Source organism: Prionailurus bengalensis, chromosome D3, assembly GCF_016509475.1.
Source record: "Prionailurus bengalensis isolate Pbe53 chromosome D3, Fcat_Pben_1.1_paternal_pri, whole genome shotgun sequence".
In the NCBI taxonomy this organism is placed as follows: Eukaryota; Metazoa; Chordata; class Mammalia; order Carnivora; family Felidae; genus Prionailurus; species Prionailurus bengalensis.
This window is the reverse complement of record NC_057356.1, coordinates 9246879-9268359: the sequence shown is the minus strand read 5'-3', so window position 1 is coordinate 9268359 and position 21481 is coordinate 9246879. Positions and strand designations below refer to the sequence as shown.

General features: G+C 37.6%; 1 protein-coding gene across 29 annotated transcripts in view; it reads left to right on the top strand.

Annotated features, from left to right (window-relative positions):
• Positions 1 to 21481, top strand: part of ATXN2 (ataxin 2) — a 127417-nt gene that overhangs the window by 85064 nt on the left and 20872 nt on the right. For 16 of the 29 annotated variants that reach the window (XR_006293869.1, XR_006293868.1, XR_006293867.1 and 13 more), the window contains 6 exons: positions 1863 to 2167; positions 3332 to 3395; positions 4459 to 4611; positions 4992 to 5058; positions 18997 to 19181; positions 19492 to 19624. Coding sequence is in view for 26 of the 29 variants with exons in the window: in XM_043557602.1 (XP_043413537.1) it covers positions 1863 to 2167; positions 3332 to 3395; positions 4459 to 4611; positions 4992 to 5058; positions 18997 to 19181; positions 19492 to 19624 (907 nt within the window). In the remaining 3 variants the exon portion in view is untranslated. The remainder of the gene's footprint in view (positions 1 to 1862; positions 2168 to 3331; positions 3396 to 4458; positions 4612 to 4991; positions 5059 to 18996; positions 19182 to 19491; positions 19625 to 21481) is intronic. The other 13 variants (XM_043557593.1, XM_043557603.1, XM_043557612.1 and 10 more) reach the window with 1 other exon arrangement.

Here is a 21481-nt window from a genome sequence, read left to right as displayed (position 1 = left end):
ACATATATTTAAGGAATATGGTGTACATCTGAAACTGATACAACGTTATACATTAATTATAGTTCAATAAAAGATAAAGTTCAATTTTGGGGAAAAAGTCTTCAGTTTTCACTTAGGTTTACTTAGTATACTACAGGTAGGAAATACAGCAGAATGCTCAAAAGTATGAATTGTGCTTTAGTTTGCCCATTTGTAAGGTAGTGATAATAGTGTCTATATCACATAGGTCTGTTGTAACAGCTAAATGAATGAGTTTGCAAATCATTTAGAACAGTGTCCAACCACAGTATTATAGATAGATTTTCCTTTATACAAATACGACAACAGAAGTCTTATTTTTGCCTCAGAGACTCTTATAAATACTCAAAGAATCTTATGCAGTATACAGTTGGTCTGTTATGTTGGTAGCCTCTACTAAAGATTTATGTGAACAAATGGTGGCTTAAACATTAAGTGCCTATATTGTGGCTTAAATTGCCACCGGGTGCAAATAAATGTTCCTATCACCTTTTGCCCTGAGCTGCTTGTGGACTTTATAACTCTATTGGTGATGCAGTGAAGCTTGAGATGCATAATGCTGCGTGCCAAGCCTCAGGAGTGAGGCTTTGACATTTGTTTGCCCGTCTCGAGGCTTGAGACATAGTTTGTGTCTGTTCAGCCTTGCAGTCCCTTCTTGGTGCTTGGAGCAGCTGCTTATATTCTCATTACCTCTTCAGCTTTTTAGGTGGTGCCTTTTTCCTTCTTTTTTTCTTATTATTTCCTTCATCTATTTCTCTCTCTTTTCTTTGGAGTATGGCATCTTAAATCATCTTGGGACGGTGGTAGCATTGTTTTCTTCTGGCTGGCAAACTTAAAAACCTCAGCAACTATTTCATTGACATCTTTTGTCTCCTGCTTTTCTTCATGGTACTTGTATTTTGCAGTTTCTTTCTTTACAAGTTAGAAGGTCTAACTGACCAACATGTCTAGTCCAGTGTCCCTTTGAATCCACCTACTTCTGGCTTCCCAGCCCACTACTTCTTGAGTCCAGGCCCAGGACTTAGTTCAGCCTCCATAACGGTCACTGTATATGCTCACTTGGCTCCCTCCATTTCATTTTCCGCAAGACTACTGTGTTCATCTTTGTGAACTACAAATCTGCTCAGTACTAAACCTCTTTAAAATTCTTCAGTGACTGCTCATTTTCCTGAGAATTAAAAGCTAGAGTCCTTAACGTAGCTTTCAAGTTCGTTTATCATCTTGTCCCTCTTCGGTGAGTTTGCCATTTCTTTACCCACGCATTTATGCTTCAGCCAGTAGTGCTTTTCTGTTTCACAGTGTGGAGCCGTCTTCTTCTCTTCCCTTGGATTTTTAAGCATGTTGTTTCTTTAGCTTAGACAATTCCATTTTCCAAACTACTACTCCCCGCCCTCCCCCTTCCCCCCCACCAAATCTTTTCTACCTTAGACTCGATGACTTTCACTGAAGAACCTTTTTCTATAAGTTGCTTTTCCTGTAGGATCCCATAGCATTTACCACATTTTGTTAAGTATCTGGTCTCACCCAGGTGATGGGCTGTTCGAGGATAGGAGCTCTTCCATGTTTTCCATACCGAGCAGGCACAATTTCTGACACAGGGAAGGCAGGAAGTAAGTATTTAACTTTTGAGTTTAGGACGTTGGAGTGCTTAGATGACTATGGTTGTGTTGCATATACATTGTGTTCTGCTAATACTGCTTTATAATAAAAACATTCTTAAAGTAATGAAAAAAGCCTTATTTGGTATATCTCAAGCTTACAAATATTAGTTTGCTTATACTCATGGAGAAAATTCATTATAAAGTTATTTAAAATATTTAAGCATAATTATTTCCTTTATTTAGTTACAGCCAAGTTCTACTTCTGAATCTATGGATCAACTGCTAAACAAAAATAGAGAGGGAGAAAAATCAAGAGATTTGGTCAAAGACAAAATTGAACCAAATGCTAAGGATTCTTTCGTTGAAAATAGCAGCAGCAATTGCACCAGTGGCAGCAGCAAACCGAGCAGTCCCAGCATTTCCCCTTCAGTCCTCAGTAATGCGGAGCACAAGAGGGGACCTGAGGTCACATCCCAAGGGGTTCAGACTTCCAGTCCGGGATGCAAACAAGATAAAGATGATAAAGAGGAGAAGAAAGATGCAGCTGAGTGAGTAGACCTCGAATTGAGCACATCCTGTTATTTGCTTAAATGTTTCTTAAAGGGTACAGGGCCCTTCAGCTCAAGAATCTGTCTGGACATTTGGACCCGTTTTGTAGGTGGACCTCAAGTTACAAACAGCTGGGCTAAACCAGTGATGTCTTAAGTAAATCAGGTCTTCGCACTCTGCACTTCTCTTTTCCTTCCCCATTTTTGTTTCCCATGGTCAAAAACTAGACTAAATTAAGAAAGTTTTTTTTTCTGTAAATGTACAAGGAGTTGAAAAATTACTGGCTTTTGGGAATTCTGTCCCCTGGCCGCTAGTCAGTACCCACCTCCTGGCTCTGCTGCTGAGACCGGGAACTGTCACTGCCGAGAAGAGGAAGAAGTATCTGGTGCCCCTACTTGGAATTCAGCGTGTTTTCTATCATAAACAGTGTTTTACTTAATGGTTAGATTTGTTAAGATAAACTTAATTCTGCACATTCAGTGTGTTTTCAATTGAATGGATCTTTGTGGGCTAGCCTCAGAACCTAATCCAAGCTAACCGCTGTTAATTCATTTGTTCTGGTCTCCATACAGTCCAGTTATGGCTGAACTTTTGGAGTGCGGCTTGTTGATCAAAGAGTGCTGCTGCTTAATTTGAAGCAAAAGTTTTTATTTCTTAGAGTCATGATTTTTCCCAAGGCATGTCACGGAGGAAACGCTTTGTCACATTAGAAAATACTGCGTGCTAGGGGGCACCTGGCTGGCTCAGTCAGCAGAGGGTGCGACTCTTGATCTTGGGATTGTGAGTTTGAGCTCCATGTCGGGTGCAGAGGTTACTTAAAAATAAAATCTTAAAAAACAAACAAACCCACATGCTAGAGAATTGGTGTATTAGGGATTGCTTTTAGGAATATTTTGTCTTATCAGTTTAAATATTTGTTGATTGCCTCTGAGAGAAGAACTATATATTAACATTTTTTTTTTTTAGTTGCCCCTTTTTGGCCGATCCTTATCAGATTAAAGAGTGGGAAATTCGTGCATATGTTTTAATGAAGAGGATTAGTGATTCAGTAAGAATTGTTTAATGTATGTTCAGCAGTTTAACAAAACAGGTATGGAAGACTTGAGAGAAACATAAGTTCCATGCAGATTTTACTGGCCCTTTTTAATTTTCCCCTGGTTTAGGCAAGTGAGAAAATCAACGCTGAATCCTAATGCAAAGGAGTTTAACCCTCGTTCCTTTTCTCAGGTAAGTTTGTTTCTTTCTTTGAAGTAATCTAGTCTCGAAAATGATAAATGTAGTAGTAGTAGGATTTCCCCCATACCTGCCATCTAAAGTCAGTTATAGGATGCTGAAAAGCCTGTAGTTTCTGTTCCTTTCTCTGTGGTCATTTATGAATACTTCTGAGCTGTGGAAAAGATTCGTGTTTTGTTTTGTCATCAGTTAGATGTGATCTGGGGCAAATCTTTGAATCTTCCTCACTGGCTGGCTAGCGAGGCTCTCAGGTTTATAGATGAACTCTTATTCTATTAAATTTGTAAGAAGATATTTCTTTACTTTTAGAAACACTTTCCAGGGGGCACCTGGGTGGCTCAGTTGGTTAAGCATCTGACTCTTGATCGGGTCATGGTCTCACAGTTTGTGAGTTTGAGCCCAACATCGGGATCTGCGCTGACATTGCAGAGCCTGCTTGGGATTCTCTCTCCTTCTCTCTCTGCCCCACCCCTGATGGCTCTCTTGTTCTTTCTTCTCTCTCTCTCTCTCTCTCAAAAATTAAGTAAACTCTAGGGGTGCCTGGGTGGCTTTGTCAGTTAAGCGTCCAACTTTGGCTCAGGTTGTGATCTTGCGGCTCATGGGTTCGAGCCCCATGTCAGGCTCTGTGCTGACAGCTCAGAGCCTGGAGCCTGCTTCGTATTCTGTGTCTCCCTTTCTCTCCACCCCTCTCCCACTCACGCTCTGTCTCTCAAAAATAAGTAAACAATTGAAAATAATTTTTTTAAATTAATTTTAAAAAGATGTTAAAAACTTTCTCCAGTTCCTTAAGGATCACTTATTTTTAGGTGCTTAAAAAGCTGTCATTTTTAGTAGTATTATTGATGTTGGCAAATTATTGTAATAAATGAGTTGGCAAATTTCATTTCCTACATAACTTTTTCCTTTTATTTTAAACATATGGAAGTTTATTTTCTAAAGTTTTTTTCATTAAAAGGGACTAATTAAAAGTGAGTAGATCTTAGAAAGATGAGAAGATCAGTTTTCAGATTGCAATAATAGCTTTTCATCTGAAGATAGTTGATTTTTATTTTTATAGCCAAAGCCTTCTACCACCCCAACTTCACCTCGTCCTCAAGCACAACCTAGCCCATCTATGGTGGGTCATCAGCAGCCAGCTCCAGTTTATACTCAGCCTGTCTGTTTTGCACCAAATATGATGTATCCAGTCCCAGTGAGCCCAGGCGTGCAAGTAAGTCCTAGAATTTAATGTGCGCTTACCCTCCCTAGTTATTTGTATTTGACCCCAAGCGCTCTCTAGGTATGGGGTGACTTGAGGTAGTGATGGCGAAACAAAAATACTTGAAAAGAGGAGGCATGTGATGGCATGGTATGTTTTTAGTATAAAATGTGAGAATGTTTTCTGGTGAGAAAGAAAAATGGTTTAGATTTACTGGTTTGGGGTTTGTCCTTTTAGGTGTGAGTGTGATTTTATTTTTTAATGACTCCTGGCAAACCAGGAGACCTCAGAACTAGCTCTCTAACAATATACCAGTAAGAGAAAATAGTAAAATATATTCTTACTATCATAAGAGCCTAATTTTCATTTTTTTTTTTTTTAATTCTCTCAAGCCATTATACCCTATACCTATGACGCCCATGCCAGTGAATCAAGCCAAGACATATAGAGCAGGTAAAGGTGAGAATAATCCTGCCTGTGTTTGCTTGTAAGTGTGCATGCTGCATGAATTAAGTAATATTTGTGGTTCAGCTTTGACTTTTGATGAGCCTGTACGCTGACTTGTACCCAACACTGCCTAAGGTGTTCAGATGTATTTTTTTTTAATGTGTATTGATTTTTGAGAGAGAGAGAGTGTGCATGCAGCGGAGGGGCAGAAGATCCAAAGCAGGCTCTTTGCTGACAGCAGAGAGCCCAGTGCGGGGCTTGAACTCATGTACCATGAGATCATAATCTGAGCTGAAGTCAGATGCTTAATGTACTAAGCCACCCAGGCACCCTAAGGTGCATTTTTATGAACAAAACTAGGAGAGGAGAAATGCTCATCAGTTATGATTGTTCAAAAGAATTCTTTGAAAAGAATAATTGAATTCTGAAGTTTTCAATGTTAAATTTTGAAGAGTGTTTGTTAAATTATTTTACCAAGTTGCTGACCTTTGAATTTAAAAAAAAATTTTTTTTTCAGTATATGAAATTTATTGTCAAAATGGTTTCCATACAACACCCAGTGCTCATCCCAAAAGGTGCCCTCCTCAATACCCATCACCCACCCTCCCCTCCCTCCCACCCCCCATCAACCCTCAGTTTGTTCTCAGTTTTTTTTTTTAAATTTTTTTTTTTTTTTCAACGTTTATTTATTTTTGGGACAGAGAGAGACAGAGCCTGAACGGGGGAGGGGCAGAGAGAGAGGGAGACACAGAATCGGAAACAGGCTCCAGGCTCCGAGCCATCAGCCCAGAGCCCGACGCGGGGCTCGAACTCCCGGACCGCGAGATCGTGACCTGGCTGAAGTCGGACGCTCAACCGACTGCGCCACCCAGGCGCCCCTGTTCTCAGTTTTTAAGAGTCTCTTATGCTTTGGCTCTCTCCCACTCTAACCTCTTTTTTTTTTTTTTTCCTTCCCCTCCCCCATGGGTTTCTGTTAAGTTTCTCAGGATCCACATAAGAGTGAAAACATATGGTATCTGGCTCACCTTTGAATTTTATACTAACCTGCAGTTCTCCACCCCCATCCCTACTCCCCATCCAGAATTTCTTTTTGAGCAGAGGCCAGCTCATTTCAGAAACCATCAGAATCTTCATAGTAGACGGATGTTTCCTCTTTTTAAGATGGCATTATAGTACAGTATGGCTCTTGGTGTGAGAGAGGCACTTTATCTTCAGGAGGCAGCGTCATTTCTAGTAAGGGAGAACAGGCACATGTCAAGAACAGCACCTATAAACATATGCTATGCTCAGAAGATGGGAAGTGACTGGATAATTGGTTTGTCCATAATTCACATTTGGCAATTACCAAGATTTTGCCATATTTACCTGAGGGTGCTTTGTTTTGTTGCTGAAGTATTAAAAGTAAATCACAGACATCATGCCATTTTATTCCTATGTACTTAGTGTATATCTTTCTGAATTATGCGCTTTTTTTTCTTAGATGGCCAGAGTGGTGTTATCACACTTTATAAAATAAACAGTAATTCCCTTTCATCTAATAAATTTATCTAATCGATTATCCTGATTGGATCAAAAATCACATTATTAGGGGCACTGGGTTGGTTAAGTGTCCAACTTCAGCTTAGGTCATGATCTTCTGGTTTGTAAGTCGAGCCCCAAATCGGGCTCTCTGCCTCTACCCCCACCCCTACCCCCAAACAAATAGACATTTTTAAAAAAATATTTTTTATAATTGATCTGTTTTGAATATGGATCAAAATATGATCTATACATTATTTTGTTTATTTAAAAAAAGTTTTTTTAATGTTTATTTTTGAGAGAAACAGAGTATGAGTGGGGGAGGGGCAGAGAGACAGACAGACAGACAGACACAGAAACTGAAGTAGGCTCCAGGCTCTGAGCTGTCAGCACAGAGCCCGACACGGGGCTTGAACCCACGAACAGTGAGATCGTGACCTGAGCCAAAGTCGGATGCTTAACCGACTTAGCCACCCAGATGCCCCTGATCTATAAATTATTACATTTATTACATGTCTTTGTAGTTCCTTTTCTCTTTGTTTTCCTGTTACTGCTTTGTGGCAGGAACCAGTTGTTATGTAGGAATGTCCCGTATTCTAGATTTGTGTCTCTACTCCTTGTGATGGCATTGAGTACTTCAGTTCAGGTTTAACTTTTTTGTAGGAGAGAGGTAAGAATATTTAAGATGATTATCAGTGCTTTATATTAGATCATTCAGGAGGTCCACAGTATTGGTCTTATTCTGAGTATTGGTAAAATTAAGGGCTCAGGTGGTGATAGCCCAATCCTATCTTTTTATCTGTCTTTTAACAAATTATCACAGGGCTTAGCTGCCTAAAACAATAAACGTAAATTATCTCAGGAGGGTCAGAAATTCAGGAGCGGTTTAACTGGGTGGTTCTGCGTCAGAGTCTCTTAAGAAATTGCAGCCAAGATGTTGGTTAGAACTGTAGTATATGAAGGGTTAAATGAGGCTGGACAATCTACTTCCAGATTCAGAGTTGTTGACAGGATAGTGCTGGTCATAACGTGGCAGCTGGCTTCTCCCAAAATGAGTATTCAGAGAGAAATTGATCTAAGTGGAAGCTGCAGTGTGTTTTACAACCTAATCTTGGAAGTGACATAACTTCTGCAGTATGCTGTAGATTGCACAAAGCCAACCTGGAACAGTAAGGGGACTACACAGGGGTGTGAATACCAGGAGGCAGGATCGCAGGGGCCCATCTTGGTGAGCCTGTTTCATTTTACTACAATGTGTATAAAATAGTCTTTAAATATTTGTTGTCTAACTTTTCCTTACTGTCTGTTTCATTAAGAATTGTGTAAGTGCCAGTTTTCTGAGTGAGAAACTGTTGGTGTCTTTGCTACTTCCAAAATACTGTCTTCCAGAGTTACTGAGTCATATCAGTGGTTTGATACATAGATAGACCAGTCTGATTGGACTTGTTTTCATTTGTCAGGGATAGCTTTTTGATTATTTTAATTTTATGCATACGCAAAATATTTGTAAGATTGCAAAGTGGAATGACATAAAGAGATCATTCGGAGAAGTCTTGCTTCCAGCCCAGTCTCTTCCACTTGTACTTTCTCTAATCACTTCTGTTCTAGTAGGTGCATCATTTTTTTTTTTTTTTTATCATCAGATGATCATTTAAAATTATTTTCTGTTTGTCCTCACAGTGTTTATTTTTGTGAATATTCATTTTCTATAAATATATATTTTTAAAATCGTTTTATTTAAATATAATTCACATGCCATAAAATCCATCCTATTGATGGGGCGCCTGGGTGGCGCAGTCGGTTGGGCGTCCGACTTCAGCCAGGTCACGATCTCGCGGTCCGTGAGTTCGAGCCCCGCGTCGGGCTCTGGCCTGATGGCTCAGAGCCTGGAGCCTGTTTCCGATTCTGTGTCTCCTTCTCTCTCTGCCCCTCCCCTGTTCATGCTCTGTCTCTCTCTGTCCCAAAAATAAATAAACGTTGAAAAAAAAAAAAGTTTAAAAAAAATCCATCCCATTGAAGTATACAGTTTAGTGGTTTTCAGCGTATCAGAGTTGTCCAGTCATTGCTACAGCACATTTTAGAACATTCTTGGGGTACCTGGCTGGCTCAGTTGGTAGAGCATTGACTCTTGATCTTGGAGTTGTGAGTTTGAGCCTTACTTACATTGGTTGTAGAGATTACTTTTTTTTTTTTTTTTTAAATTTTTTTTTTTCAATGTTTATTTAATTTTGGGACAGAGAGAGACAGACCATGAACGGGGGAGGGGCAGAGAGAGAGGGAGACACAGAATCGGAAACAGGCTCCAGGCTCTGAGCCATCAGCCCAGAGCCCGACGCGGGGCTCGAACTCACGGACCGCAAGATCGTGACCTGGCTGAAGTCGGACGCTTAACCGACTGCGCCACCCAGGCGCCCCGAGATTACTTTTAAAAAGAAAAAAAAAAGACCATTTTTATCACTCCAGTAAGAAATCCTGTACCTTTTAGCAGTTACCCCTCCCCCTCCCCATGCATATACACTCTCATACCCTAGGGATAATATGCTTGCTTTCTCTATAGATTTGCCTATTCTGGATATTTCGTATGAGGGAAAACATGTTGTATGTAGGCTTTTCTGCCTTGTTTCTTTTACTTAGTGAAATGTTTTCAAAATTCATCCATGTTGGAGCATTTATCAGTACTTCATTCCTTTTTATGGATAAATACTATTCCATTGTGTGGATATACCACATCTTATTTATCCGTTCATCAATTGATTCCTCTTTGGGTTGCTGCCACTCTTGAGTCTTATGAGTAATGCTGCCGTGAACATTTGTATGCAAGTTTTTGTGTAGACTTATGTTTTTATTTCTCCTGGAGTGAAATTACTGTGTTGGAGTGTATGCATCAATTTATATTTCTATCAGTAGTGTACAAGGATTCCAGTTTCTCCACATTCTTGCCAATACTTGCTATTGTCTTTGTGGTTATATCTATCTCAGTGGTTATAAAGTATCTCATGGTTTTAATTTGCATTTCCCTAATGACTGATGGTATTGAGCATCTTTCTGTGTGCCTATCAGCTATTTGCATATCGCTGTAGAAAAATGTCTATTCAGATTCCTGACCTAATTTTTAACTCGGTTATTTGTCTTTTAATTATTGAATTGTAGATGTTCTTTATGCTCTCTGTATACAAACCCTTTATCAGATAAAGTACTTACAAATACTTCCATTTGATGAGAGTTTTAAAAATTGCTTCATGGTGTCCTTTGTAGCACAAAAGTTTCGTTTTATTTTTTACTTTTTAAATGTGTATTTATTGTTTAGAGAGAGAGAGAGAGAGAGAGAGAGAGATTGAGTGAATGAGCGGGGGAGAGGCAGAAAGAGGTGGGGACAGAGGATCCGAAGCTGGCTCTGTGCTGACAACAGTGAACCGATGCAGGGCTCAAACTCACCAACTGTGAGATCATGACCTGAACTGAAGTCGGACTCTCAGCCAACTGAGACAGAGCCACCTGGGCACCCCTGGTATTTTTTTTAAGTTTATTTTATTTTGAGAGAGACACACAAAGAGCATACATGTGTGAGCATGTGAGCGGGAAAGGGCAGAGAAAGGAAAAAGAGAATCCCAAGCACCAGAAGCACCCTGTAAGCACAGAAGTTTTTAATTCTGATGCAAATTCATTTGTGTTTTTATTGTTGTGGCTTATGCTTTTGGTGTTATATCTAAGGAAAAACCATTGTCTGAACCAAAGTCACAAAGATTTACTGTGACTTATAAAGAGTTTTATAGTTTGGTTGCAACATTTATTAGATTGATAATCCATTCTGAGTTAATTTTTTTAAAGTTTTATTCGTTTAAGTGATCTCTAACTCCAACATGGGGCTCAAACTCCTGTCCCCGAGATCAAGAGTCACTTGCTCTTCCTACCGAGCCAACTGAGTGCCCCATTCTGAGTTAATTTTTGTGCATGGTATGAGGATAGGGATCCAAATTCATTCTTTTGCATGTGGTTTTCCACATACCCCAGCACCATTTGTTGAAAAGACTATGTCCTCATTAAATTGTCATGACGGGGCACCTGGGTGGCTGAGTTGGTTAAGTGTCCAACTCTTGATTTTACTCAGGTCATGATCTCATGGTTCGTGAGTTTGAGTGCCACGTTGGGCTCCGTGCTGACAGCACAGAGCCTGCTTGGGTTTCTCTCTGCCCCTCTCCCACTCATGCACGCTCATGCTTGCGTGTTCTCTCTCTCTCTCTCTCTCTCTCTCTCTCTCTCTCTCTCTCTCTCTCTCTGTCTCTGTCTCTAATAAACTTTAAAAATAATAAAATAAATTGTCATGGCATCTTTGTGTTAACAGTTTTCTTCCATCATGTAAAAAAGGAAGCATACTATATGTACTGTTCTGCACTTGTGGGGTTTTTTGTTTTAAGATCTAGTCCATTGAAATTACTGTATATTTGTGTATCGGGCTTTTCTCATTCTTTTTTTTTTTTTTTTTTTTCATTTTGTATTGGTTGGTTGTCCTATTGAATTAGTATGGATAGATACAGGTCCTTTTTCTGATGTGTGTATTTCAAACCTTTTTTTTTTTTTTTTTTTTTGGTAATCTGTGGATTATTTTCTTAAATGTCTTTGGAAGAACAGAAGTTTTAAATTTTGCAGACCATTATTTCAGTTTTTCTTGTATGCTTATGCTTTGGTTTCCTGAATTTGCATACTCCAAGGTTACAAAGATTTTCTCATGTTTTTTTTTCCTTAAAAGTCTTCTAATTTTCTCCTGAGATTTACCTTTGAATTTTTTGGTTCATAGTTTTTAATATTTTCCCCACTCATGTAGTGAAGGAAATTATACGCATTTTCTTTCAGAATGTATACAGATTCCTTTTCTTAACATTTAAATCTCTCATCTATTTGGAAGTCATCATGTATACTGTATAAGAGGAATCTAGTTAATCTTATTCCAAACGGCTATCCAGATTTTTTAAATTAGTTGTTTTCTATAATTTGCATACAATAAAATGTATTCCTTTGAAGTGTACATTTTGATGAATTTGTATTTACTCGTACCCATGTGTTATTGCCTCATCAACCAAGGTGTAATGATTGTGCTTTGTGTCTGTTCTTTATCAAACTCTACTCACCTACCCCTGGCTTCAGGCAACCATTGACCTGCTTTCTCTTACTATGGATTAGATTTGACTTTTCTAGAATTTTTTTTATAAATGGAATTATATAGTATATAGTTTTTTGCATCTGGTTTAAATAGCATAATAATTTGAAAATATTTCATGTTGTCACCTGTATCAGTTCTTTTTTATTGCTGAGTAGCATTCCATTTTGATGATTAAACTATAATTTAGTTGTTACAGGTTTGATAAATATTTTGGTTATTTCCAGTTTTGGGCTATTACGAATAAACATGCTGTAAGAGCATTTGTGTACTGGTGTTTGTATAAGTATTTGCTTTCATTTCTTAAACACCTAGAATGGGGATTTTTGAGTTGTATGGTAAGTACAATTTTAAATTAATAAGAAACTGATCAGTTGTTTTCCAAAGTGATTGTATCATTTTACATTCCAACTGATCAGTTGTGTGAGAGTTACAAATATTTTACATTCTTGCCAACACTTGGTATTATCTCTTTTTAATTCTGGCCAGTCTAGTGGGTGTGTTGTGGTGTCTCATTGTGGTTGTAGAGTGTGTTTCCCTAATGATTACTGATCATGGGCAATTTTTTCGTGCATTAATTGACTGTCAGTTTTTGCAGAAGTGTCTGTTCAAATTTTTTCCCTTTGTTCACATTGGGTTTCTTTTCCTACTAATAATTGTATTTTATCAGAAATGGGTGTTACAAATATTTTCTCCCAGTCTGTGGCTTGCTTTTAGCCAGATTTTCATTTGAAGAGCTGGTGTTAAATTTGATGAAGTCCCATTTATCAAGTTCTTCTCTTATCACTCATACTTTTTTGTGTCATTACTAAGAACTCTTTGCCTGCCCTAGATTGTGAATATTTTTATATATTCTTCTAGAAGTTTAATATGTTTTATCTTTTCCAAAATTAGGTATATGATCAATCTGAAATTAATTTTTGTGTAGGGCTTGAGGTTATGTTGAAGTTCATTTTTTCCCCATATGTGTATATGCATATATTCAGTTTTCTCAGCACTAGCCTCTGTTTTACTTATTATCTCTGCATTTTCACAGAATTCAGTTGACCATATATATGTGGTCTGTTGCTGAACTAATTTTTATTGTATTGATCCGTGTGTCTATCCTCATGCTAGTATTCACTTTCTTGATTACTGTTACTTTATAATAATTTTTAAAATCAATTCATGTAGGTGCTCCGGTTTTATTTGTTAAACTTGTTTTAGGTACCCTAGGTTCTTTGTATTATCAAATAAATTTTAGAACCAGTTTGGAATTCTGCATTGTATCTGAAGACCAGTTTGTAGGGGAATTGTGTCCCCCTGTAACAATATTGAATTTTCCTGTTCAGAAACATGGTATATCTCTCCATTTATTTAGATCTTCAGTTTCACCAGTGTTTTGTAGTCTTTTTCATTGTATAAGTTTTGCATATATTTTCTTAAATTTATCACTTAGTATTTCATATTTTTATGCTATTGTTGCTGTGTTTTAAAATTTTTTAACATTGTTTACCAAGTATATAGAGATACACTTGATTTTTTAATATTGAGCTTGTGTCTTGTCTTACCACTTCGCTAAACACATTTATTGTTTCTATAGCTTTTTAAAAATGTTTGTCGGTTTATTTATTTTGAGACTGAGATGGAGTGCACGAGTGGGGGAAGGGCAGAGAGAGGGAGACACAGAATCTGAAGCAGGAGGCAGGCTTCAGGTTCTGAGCTGTCAGCACAGAGCCCAGTGTGGGGCTCAAACCCATGAACCATGAGATCATGACCTGAGCCAAAGTTGGGCACTTAGCTGACTGAGCCACCCAGGCACCCCTCTAGTAGCTTTTTTTTAGACTTAGAATTTTCTGTGTACACCATCATAATCTAATCACTGTATCTTTTTCTTGCTTTATTGTACTAGCTAAGTCTTCTAATACATTACTGACTAGAAGTGACGTGATCCTTACCATGTTCCTATTCTTAGGGTAAAGAACTTATCCTAAGTTCTTACTTACACTGTTATTATTATCTTACACTGTTAGGTACAGGCATGCTCCCTTTTATTACATTCCACAGATACTGCCTTTTATTTATTTTTTTAAATAAAGTGAAGTTTTGTGGCAACTCTTTGTCAGGCAAGTCTAAGTCTGTTGACTTCATTTTTCCCACAGCGTTTGCTCAGCATTTGTCTCTGTGTCATATTTTGGTAATTCTCATTATTTTAAATGTTTATATTATTTGTTTTATATACATATATATATACACACATATATATATATTTACACGTACATATATATATGATCTGTGATTAGTGATTACAAACTCACTGAAAGCTGAGATGAGGGTTGGCATTTTTTTAGGAATCAAGTATTTTTTAATGTATGCATGTTGTTTTTTGTAGACAGTGCTGTTATGCACTTACAGGCTATAGTATGGTGTAAACATAACTTTTAGAACGATGGGAAATGAGAAAACACACTTGACTCACTTTGTTGTGATACTCACTTTATTGAAGTGGTCTGGAACCAAACCTAGATATCTCTGAGGAATGCCTGCATACCGTTTGGTGTGGTTTCGATTCCTAATTTGCTGAGGGTTTTTTTTTTTTTATCATGAATGGTTGGCTATTGACTTCTGTTAAATACTTTGTTACGATGATCGATGATCATATAGTTTTTCTGATTTGCTGTTATTTTGAAGAATTACATTTATTTGTGAATTGAACCAGCTTTGCGTTCCTGGCATCCCACTTACATTAGTCATAGTGTATTATCCTTTTTACACATTCCTGGATTTGACTTGATAGTGTTTTGGTTAGGAGGTTTTTCACCTATGTTCTCAGGGGATATTGATCTGTAGTTTGCATTACTTTGTAATGTCTTTGTATCGTTTTGTTATCCAGTTAATTGTGGCCATTTGTCTAACTTACCAATGTAGTAGCCTAAAGTTGTCATAATTTTTATTTTATTTTATTATTTTTTTAATGTTTATTTTTGAGAGAGAGACAGAGACAGAATGTGAGTGGGGGTGGGGGGCAGATAGAGAGGGAGACACAGAATCCAAAGCAGGCTCTAGGCTCCAGGCTCCAAGCTATTAGCACAGAGTCTGACATGGGGCTTGAACTCACGAACCGCGAGATCATGACCTGAGCTGAAGTTGGACGCTTAACTGACTGAGCCACCCCGGTGCCCCTTCTTTATTTTTTTAATGTCTATAGTCTCTGTAATGATGCTCTGTATTTCATTTCTGGTACTAATAATTTGTTTCTCTCCCTTTTTTTCTTGATCAATCTTGCTAGAGACTCATTAATTTTTTCAGAGAACCACTTCTAGTTTCATTGCTTTTTCTATATTTTCTATTTTGTTGATTTTTGCTTTTTATCACTTAATTTCTTTTGCTTTCTTTGGATTTAATTTGCAGTTTTTCTAGTTTCTTAGGGTGGTCGCTTCAGTTGGTGATTTTCAAACTTTCTTTTCTAATAGAAGTATTTAAAGCCACAAATTTCTAATCATTGTCTTAGCTGCATCCCCAAAACTTACTGTGTTGTATTTTCATTTGTACTCAATTCAGAATATTTTTTGTCTTATAATTTCTTTTTTGACCAGTGGGTTATTTGGCATTGTGTTGAAATTTCCAAATATTTGAATATTTCCAGATGTATTTCTGTTTTTGAATTTTAAATTCCATTATGGCCAGAGATCAAATTGATATGAAATACTATTTTTTATCATATATTAAGGGCCCATGTGCAGTTGAGTCTATTTCTGGGTTTTTTTGTTCTGTTCTATTAGAGTGCTTATCTCCGATAGGACTACTTTTTCATCCAGCCACTCCCAGGTTTTCTTCTTTATTTTTGAGCTTCATACATATCTTGACTACTAAAAAAAATAAAATAAAATAAATAAGTTTTTTAAAAACCTATTTATTGAAAATTTAAAAAATATATATATATATATAGCAGTTAGAATAGTACAGTAGTATACAAGTACTTTTGAAAATCATACACTCAAGGACAATTTTGTTTCACCTATAACATCCCTTCTCTTTTAGATTATTTTGAAGCATGTCTCAGATATATCATTTTATCTGTAAATAATTCATTTTTCTGGAAATATTAGGGCTCTTAAAACAATAAAACACCTATAAGTACCATTATCACCCCTAAATAGAATGAACAGTTCTTCCCTGATATCCTCAAATTTCTCTAGGTATCTTTAAAATATATGTATATTTTTACAATTAATTTGTTCCAGTTAAGATTCAAATGAGGTTTACAAGTTGCATTTGTTTATCATCTTTAAGTCATTTTTAAAAAATTATTTCATGTTGGGCTGTCTATTACAAACATTTTTGAAAGGCTTTATCAGCTCACAACCAGTGATGGTCATTCATATCCTCACTGTCTTACACCCTGCCTTCACCGGATTATTTTGAAGCAATTCTAGACATCATATAATTTCACCTATCACTATTTCAGTGTGTATATTTAAGAGTTACAGACTCTTTGTTTTAAAAATCATAGTTAATAGTGCCATTATTCGCTCCTTTAAAAATTAGCAATTATTTTTTGCTATCCAGAGTATGCATTTCCATTACCATCTTTTTTAGAGAGAGCGAGAGCAAGTGGGAGAGGGGCAGAGAGAGAGAGAGAGGGAGACAGGATCCCAAGCAGATTCTGTGCTATGAGTGCAGAGCCCATTGGGGGGCTTGAACTCACGAACTGTGAGATCATGACCTGAGCTGAACTCAAGAGTTGGACACTTAACTGACTAAGCCACCCAGGTATCATTTAATATTAAGTAGATTAAATTTAAGGAAAATATATACACTGTAGACTCAGGTATATGTCTGTATAAATACATATGCGTATGTGCAAGTGAGTAGGATAGTGGTTGCTATTAGCGAAGAAAATGGTATGCAGATGGTGGAAGGGAGGATTTTGTTTTGTATAATTGAATTTTTTATGTTTAAAGATTGTAGGGGTGGCTAGGTGGCTCAGTTGGTTAAGTGTCTGACTTTGGCTCAGGTCATGATCTCACGGCTCATGAGGTTGGAGCCCTGCATCAGCCTCTGTGCTGGCAGCTCAGAGCCTGGAGCCTGCTTCAGATTGTGTCTCCTTCTCTTTGCACTTCCTCCACTGCCCTGCTACCATGGTTGGTCTCTCTCTCTCTCTGTCTCTCATAATAAACATAAAAAATAAAAAAAGATTATATTCAGACATTTTCTGTATGTGTAACTAGAATTTTAAATCTTAAGACTGCACACTGGACTGGCTTTCTAATTTTAATATGAGAGTCATAATCAAATATCAAAAAATAGTGAAAAGGTTCAGTTCAGTTAGTGAATTTAATTAGATAACCTTTCATTTGATAAAAATGTTATAGGAATTTGGGGTGGCTTTTCTTTACTAAAAGGAATTGGCTTTTTCTTTTTAATGTTTTACTTAGTTTTGAGAGGGAGAGCATGAGCAGGGGAGGGGCACAGAGGGGGAGACAGAGCATCAGAGGATCTGTAGTGGGCTCTGTGCCGACAGCATCAAACCCATGTGAGACTCGAACTCATGAAACCTGAGGTTATGACCTGAGCCAAAGTTGGACATTCAACTAACAGCCACCCAGACACCCCAGGTATTCTCAGGGCACCTCGGTGGCTCAGTTGGTTAAGTGTCTGATGCTTGATTTGGGCTCAGGTCATGTTCTCACAGTTTGTGAGATGGATCCCTGCATCAGGCTCTGCACTGTCAGTGGGGAGCCTGCTTGGGATTCATCCTCTCTCTCTCTCTCTCTCTCTCTCTCTCTCTCTCTCTCTCTCCAAATAAGTAAATAAACTTAAAAAAAATTATGTGGAGGGGCGCCTAAGTGGCTCAGTCAGTTGAGCGTCCGACGTTGGCTCACTCAGGACATGATCTTGTGGTTCATGAATTTGAGCCCTGCATTAGGCTTGAGGCTGACAGCGTGGAACCCACTTTGGATTCTCTGTCCCTGTGCACCCCCCCCCCCCCGTCCCTCCCTAGCCCCACCCACCCCGCTCCTTTCCCATTTATGCTCTCTCTCTCAAAAATAAATAAAACATTTTAAAATAAAGTAAAATTTATAAAAAGAAATATGTGGACTCTGAAGATCAAATTCAGAAAGATATTACCATCTTCATTTTTCCCATTTTCATATTGGCTTTTCTGAATAGATAAAACAGTATATAGCTCCCCTAAATGTATACTAAGAAAATTCACATATTTAAAATAAAAAGCAAATTTTGTCACTAAACTAGTAGTTAGTTACTTGTATAATTCTGGTGATTTTATGAAGATGCCAAGTTATACCTTCTTTGTGCCTCATACCTTGTTGTGGGCAGTGGTTCATGATTCTTCCCTCAAGTGGCTTTGTTAACATCACTCCGTAAACCCATCACAGACAGCAATCAGTGTTACAATAGACATGCAAGGGAAAGATACACAAAACATGCAGCTAGCTCTTTTGGGCAAACTGGGAAAGATACTACAAAGGAGATGACAGTTGAGCTGAATTCTTCTTCTTCTTCTTCTTCTTCTTTTTTTTTTTTTTTAAGTAATTTCTGCACCCAGTGTGGGATCCGAATTCACACCCTAAGAATCGCATTCGCTACTGACTGAACCACCCAGGCACCCCATGAGTTGAATTCTTAACTAGAATTTTAACAGGAGGAGGACCATAGGCAGAAATCTGGGTGGAATAATAAAAGACGAAAAACATTTTTTAAAAAAGAGCTATTTAGAAATCTGCTACGTGATAGCATGTGATGCTATGTTTTGAGAAAGCAAGAAATTGTGTAAGAATTCAGTGGTAGGAAATTAAGATGGAGTTAAGGTTAGTATTGGCTCTATATTGGCTTTTGTGAACTATTGTTTTTCTTTGTATACGTCTAATGCCCTTCTGTAGCAAGTGGCATAATTTGGCCTATCAGACAGGGGTTATCTGAGTGGTAGTATGAAAGAAACATTTTATAGTGCTGTAAGAGTCTGATGCAGGGATTTGATCAAATCTGGGGGTCATTATAGAGGGTCTCTCTGAGGAAGTTGCTTTCAGGCTGACACCTGAAGGACGAGTCAGAGTTGTCCAAGCTGAGCTTCGAGAATCAGTGTTTGTGACTGAGGCCTAGTAGCATGTGTGGCAGGAAAATAGCGCAGAGTGGCTGCAGCAGCGGAGGGAATGGTATAGCATGGCATTGGAAAGGCAGGCAGGAGGGTCCAGTCATGCCCAGGCTCGTGGACCGTGTTCATGTGTTTGATTCTGGAGATGCTCTTTTCTAATACTAAGTCATCTTTTCTGCAGTACCAAATATGCCCCAACAGCGGCAAGACCAGCATCATCAGAGCACCATGATGCACCCAGCCTCAGCAGCAGGCCCACCGATTGTGGCCACCCCACCAGCTTATTCCACACAATATGTTGCCTATAGTCCTCAGCAGTTTCCAAATCAGCCTCTTGTTCAGCATGTGCCACATTATCAGTCTCAGGTAAGGCCGATACGACCGAACTCTTCATTTTTGTTCCATTTAAATAACTTCTAACTTTTAATATGGTAAAGGGGTTTTCCTTTATAGTTGTGCTGTGTGTTATGGTGAAGTAGATAGCTAAGGACTTGGGGGGTCTTTTTCATATAAGATTGCTGATCAGTGTTAACGTATTTCAAAGGAAATAGCCAAAAACGGTTTTAGGATTTTCAAACTTGTTTCTGGAAACCATGGAGTTAAGACATCTAACTAAAATTTGCTTGACTGTATTTGATAGTTTAATGTTTTCTCTTTATTTTTTGTTTGAACACAGCATCCTCATGTCTATAGTCCTGTAATACAGGGTAATGCTAGAATGATGGCACCACCAGCACATGCCCAGCCTGGTTTAGTGTCTTCTTCAGCAACTCAGTACGGGGCTCATGAGCAGACGCATGCGATGTATGGTAGGAAGACTTTTGTTTGTCTCTTTCAGTTTGTGTGACTATTCTTAATTTGTTTTAAACCTCTGAAAAGATACTTTAAGAATAACTTGTGCCATTGAGGGTCATGAATCTGAAGAAAAGATGAACCCATTCCTATAAGTTTTGGCAAATCTGTTCCTAAAACTCCTCTGTCTTCAGATGTTTCTCCTTAGTTTAACTGAAACGTAATGATTTGTGTAACAGAAAGCATCTTTTGTGGAGAAAGCCATCATCTTCTTCCTCTTCCTCATCAGTATTACCACCACTTGGCATGGCCTGCCTAAGGCACAAAAGAAAGTTTTACCATAATGAAAGCACTCTCCAGCAAGGAAACATTCTGCTTCTCTTCTTCCCCTGGAAGTTACTGGCATTACGTATTTTTATTGCCTCTTTGTTAACATTTTAACAAATGTTAACAAATGTTAAAATGTTAAAAAGTATATTTTTGCCTCATGCTGTATTTTAAGTGGTCAAAATAGTCTAACATTAGATATGCTTTAGACATGAGTCACATTTTAAATACAGTCATCATAAGCAATGGTAAAATGAAGAAAAGTATCCTATATAAAATAATTAAATGGTATACATAAGAATAATAAGCAGAAATCTCCATCTGAGTTTTATGGCTGGAGAACTTTGTGCAGGTCAACTGAGGTGTCTGAAGTACTAAAATAATATGGTTTTCACTGTTGAGAATTTAAGATTTCCACTTACATCTTGTAATATAGAATCAGTGAGTTGACCCATATTATAGTTTTCAAAATCACATTAAATTAGTGCTGATTTCATTAAGAGGTAAACTTTGTTGTGAACTTTCCTGAGCGCTCCTGTGCGGTCAGTTAGGCTTTCCCATTGGCGTTTCAATTTTTAGAGTGTGAGGAGAGAAATTCAAGTTCATTCAAACAGATAAAAAGTGTGCCACTCTTAGAATGAAATCACAGTTACATGTGATTACATGGCCATTTCAGTTCTTATCCCTTTTAAAACTTTTTTAATGACTAAGAATAAAGATTTTCTCCTTTTTAACTTCAGGTAGGAAATCTACATGATCATAGGCATGGTTTTTATAAAATAACTTAAATCTGATCTTAATTTTCCACATTATCACTTAAAACTTCCTAGTGTGGATTATTCTCTTTGAATTAAAATGAGGTAATTGCTACATTTTGGGAAACTTTCTTACAAGAAACCCATTCACAATTTAATTGAAAAGTATATCAACAGACTGATTTTGGTTATGATTGCTTGTCATTGGCTTGTCTTAACCAGGACTAAATATGTATAAAAAGACACCATTGACTCATCATGTATGCTTTTATGCAATTTGTATATATTTCAACAATTTTCTGGTTTGCTAAAGGCTTAGGTGAAAAGTTCATTATGATTTTTTTATATATTTCTGATAAATAATACATCATGATTTAACAAGTGGAGAAAACATTTCTCTCCTCCCATTTTCTGGCATATTCCCCTTTGAATAAGATCTAAAACTTTTGAACTAAAATTTCCATTGCTTTTAGAGAACAACTGTGTACCCATGCTTTTGAGACATTGTAGTAATACTGTGATGTTGAGAAGAATCTTTCTCCTCAATGTGTTCACTCACTGCCAGCATCTGGTTTTTCCTTTTGGATGAATGTTCGTTGGTTTGAAATCGCTTGTACAGTAAACACTGTATTTGAGACACTAATAGTTTTATAACTACCTTCCCAAAACTTTTCTATTTGAAAAGCAGTTGGCCTTGGACCCTGAAGTCATTTGAAATATGGGTAAATCAGAAATACTGCAAACAAAACATAAGACCTAATGTCCAGTGAAATCTGGAATGAACTAGTCATT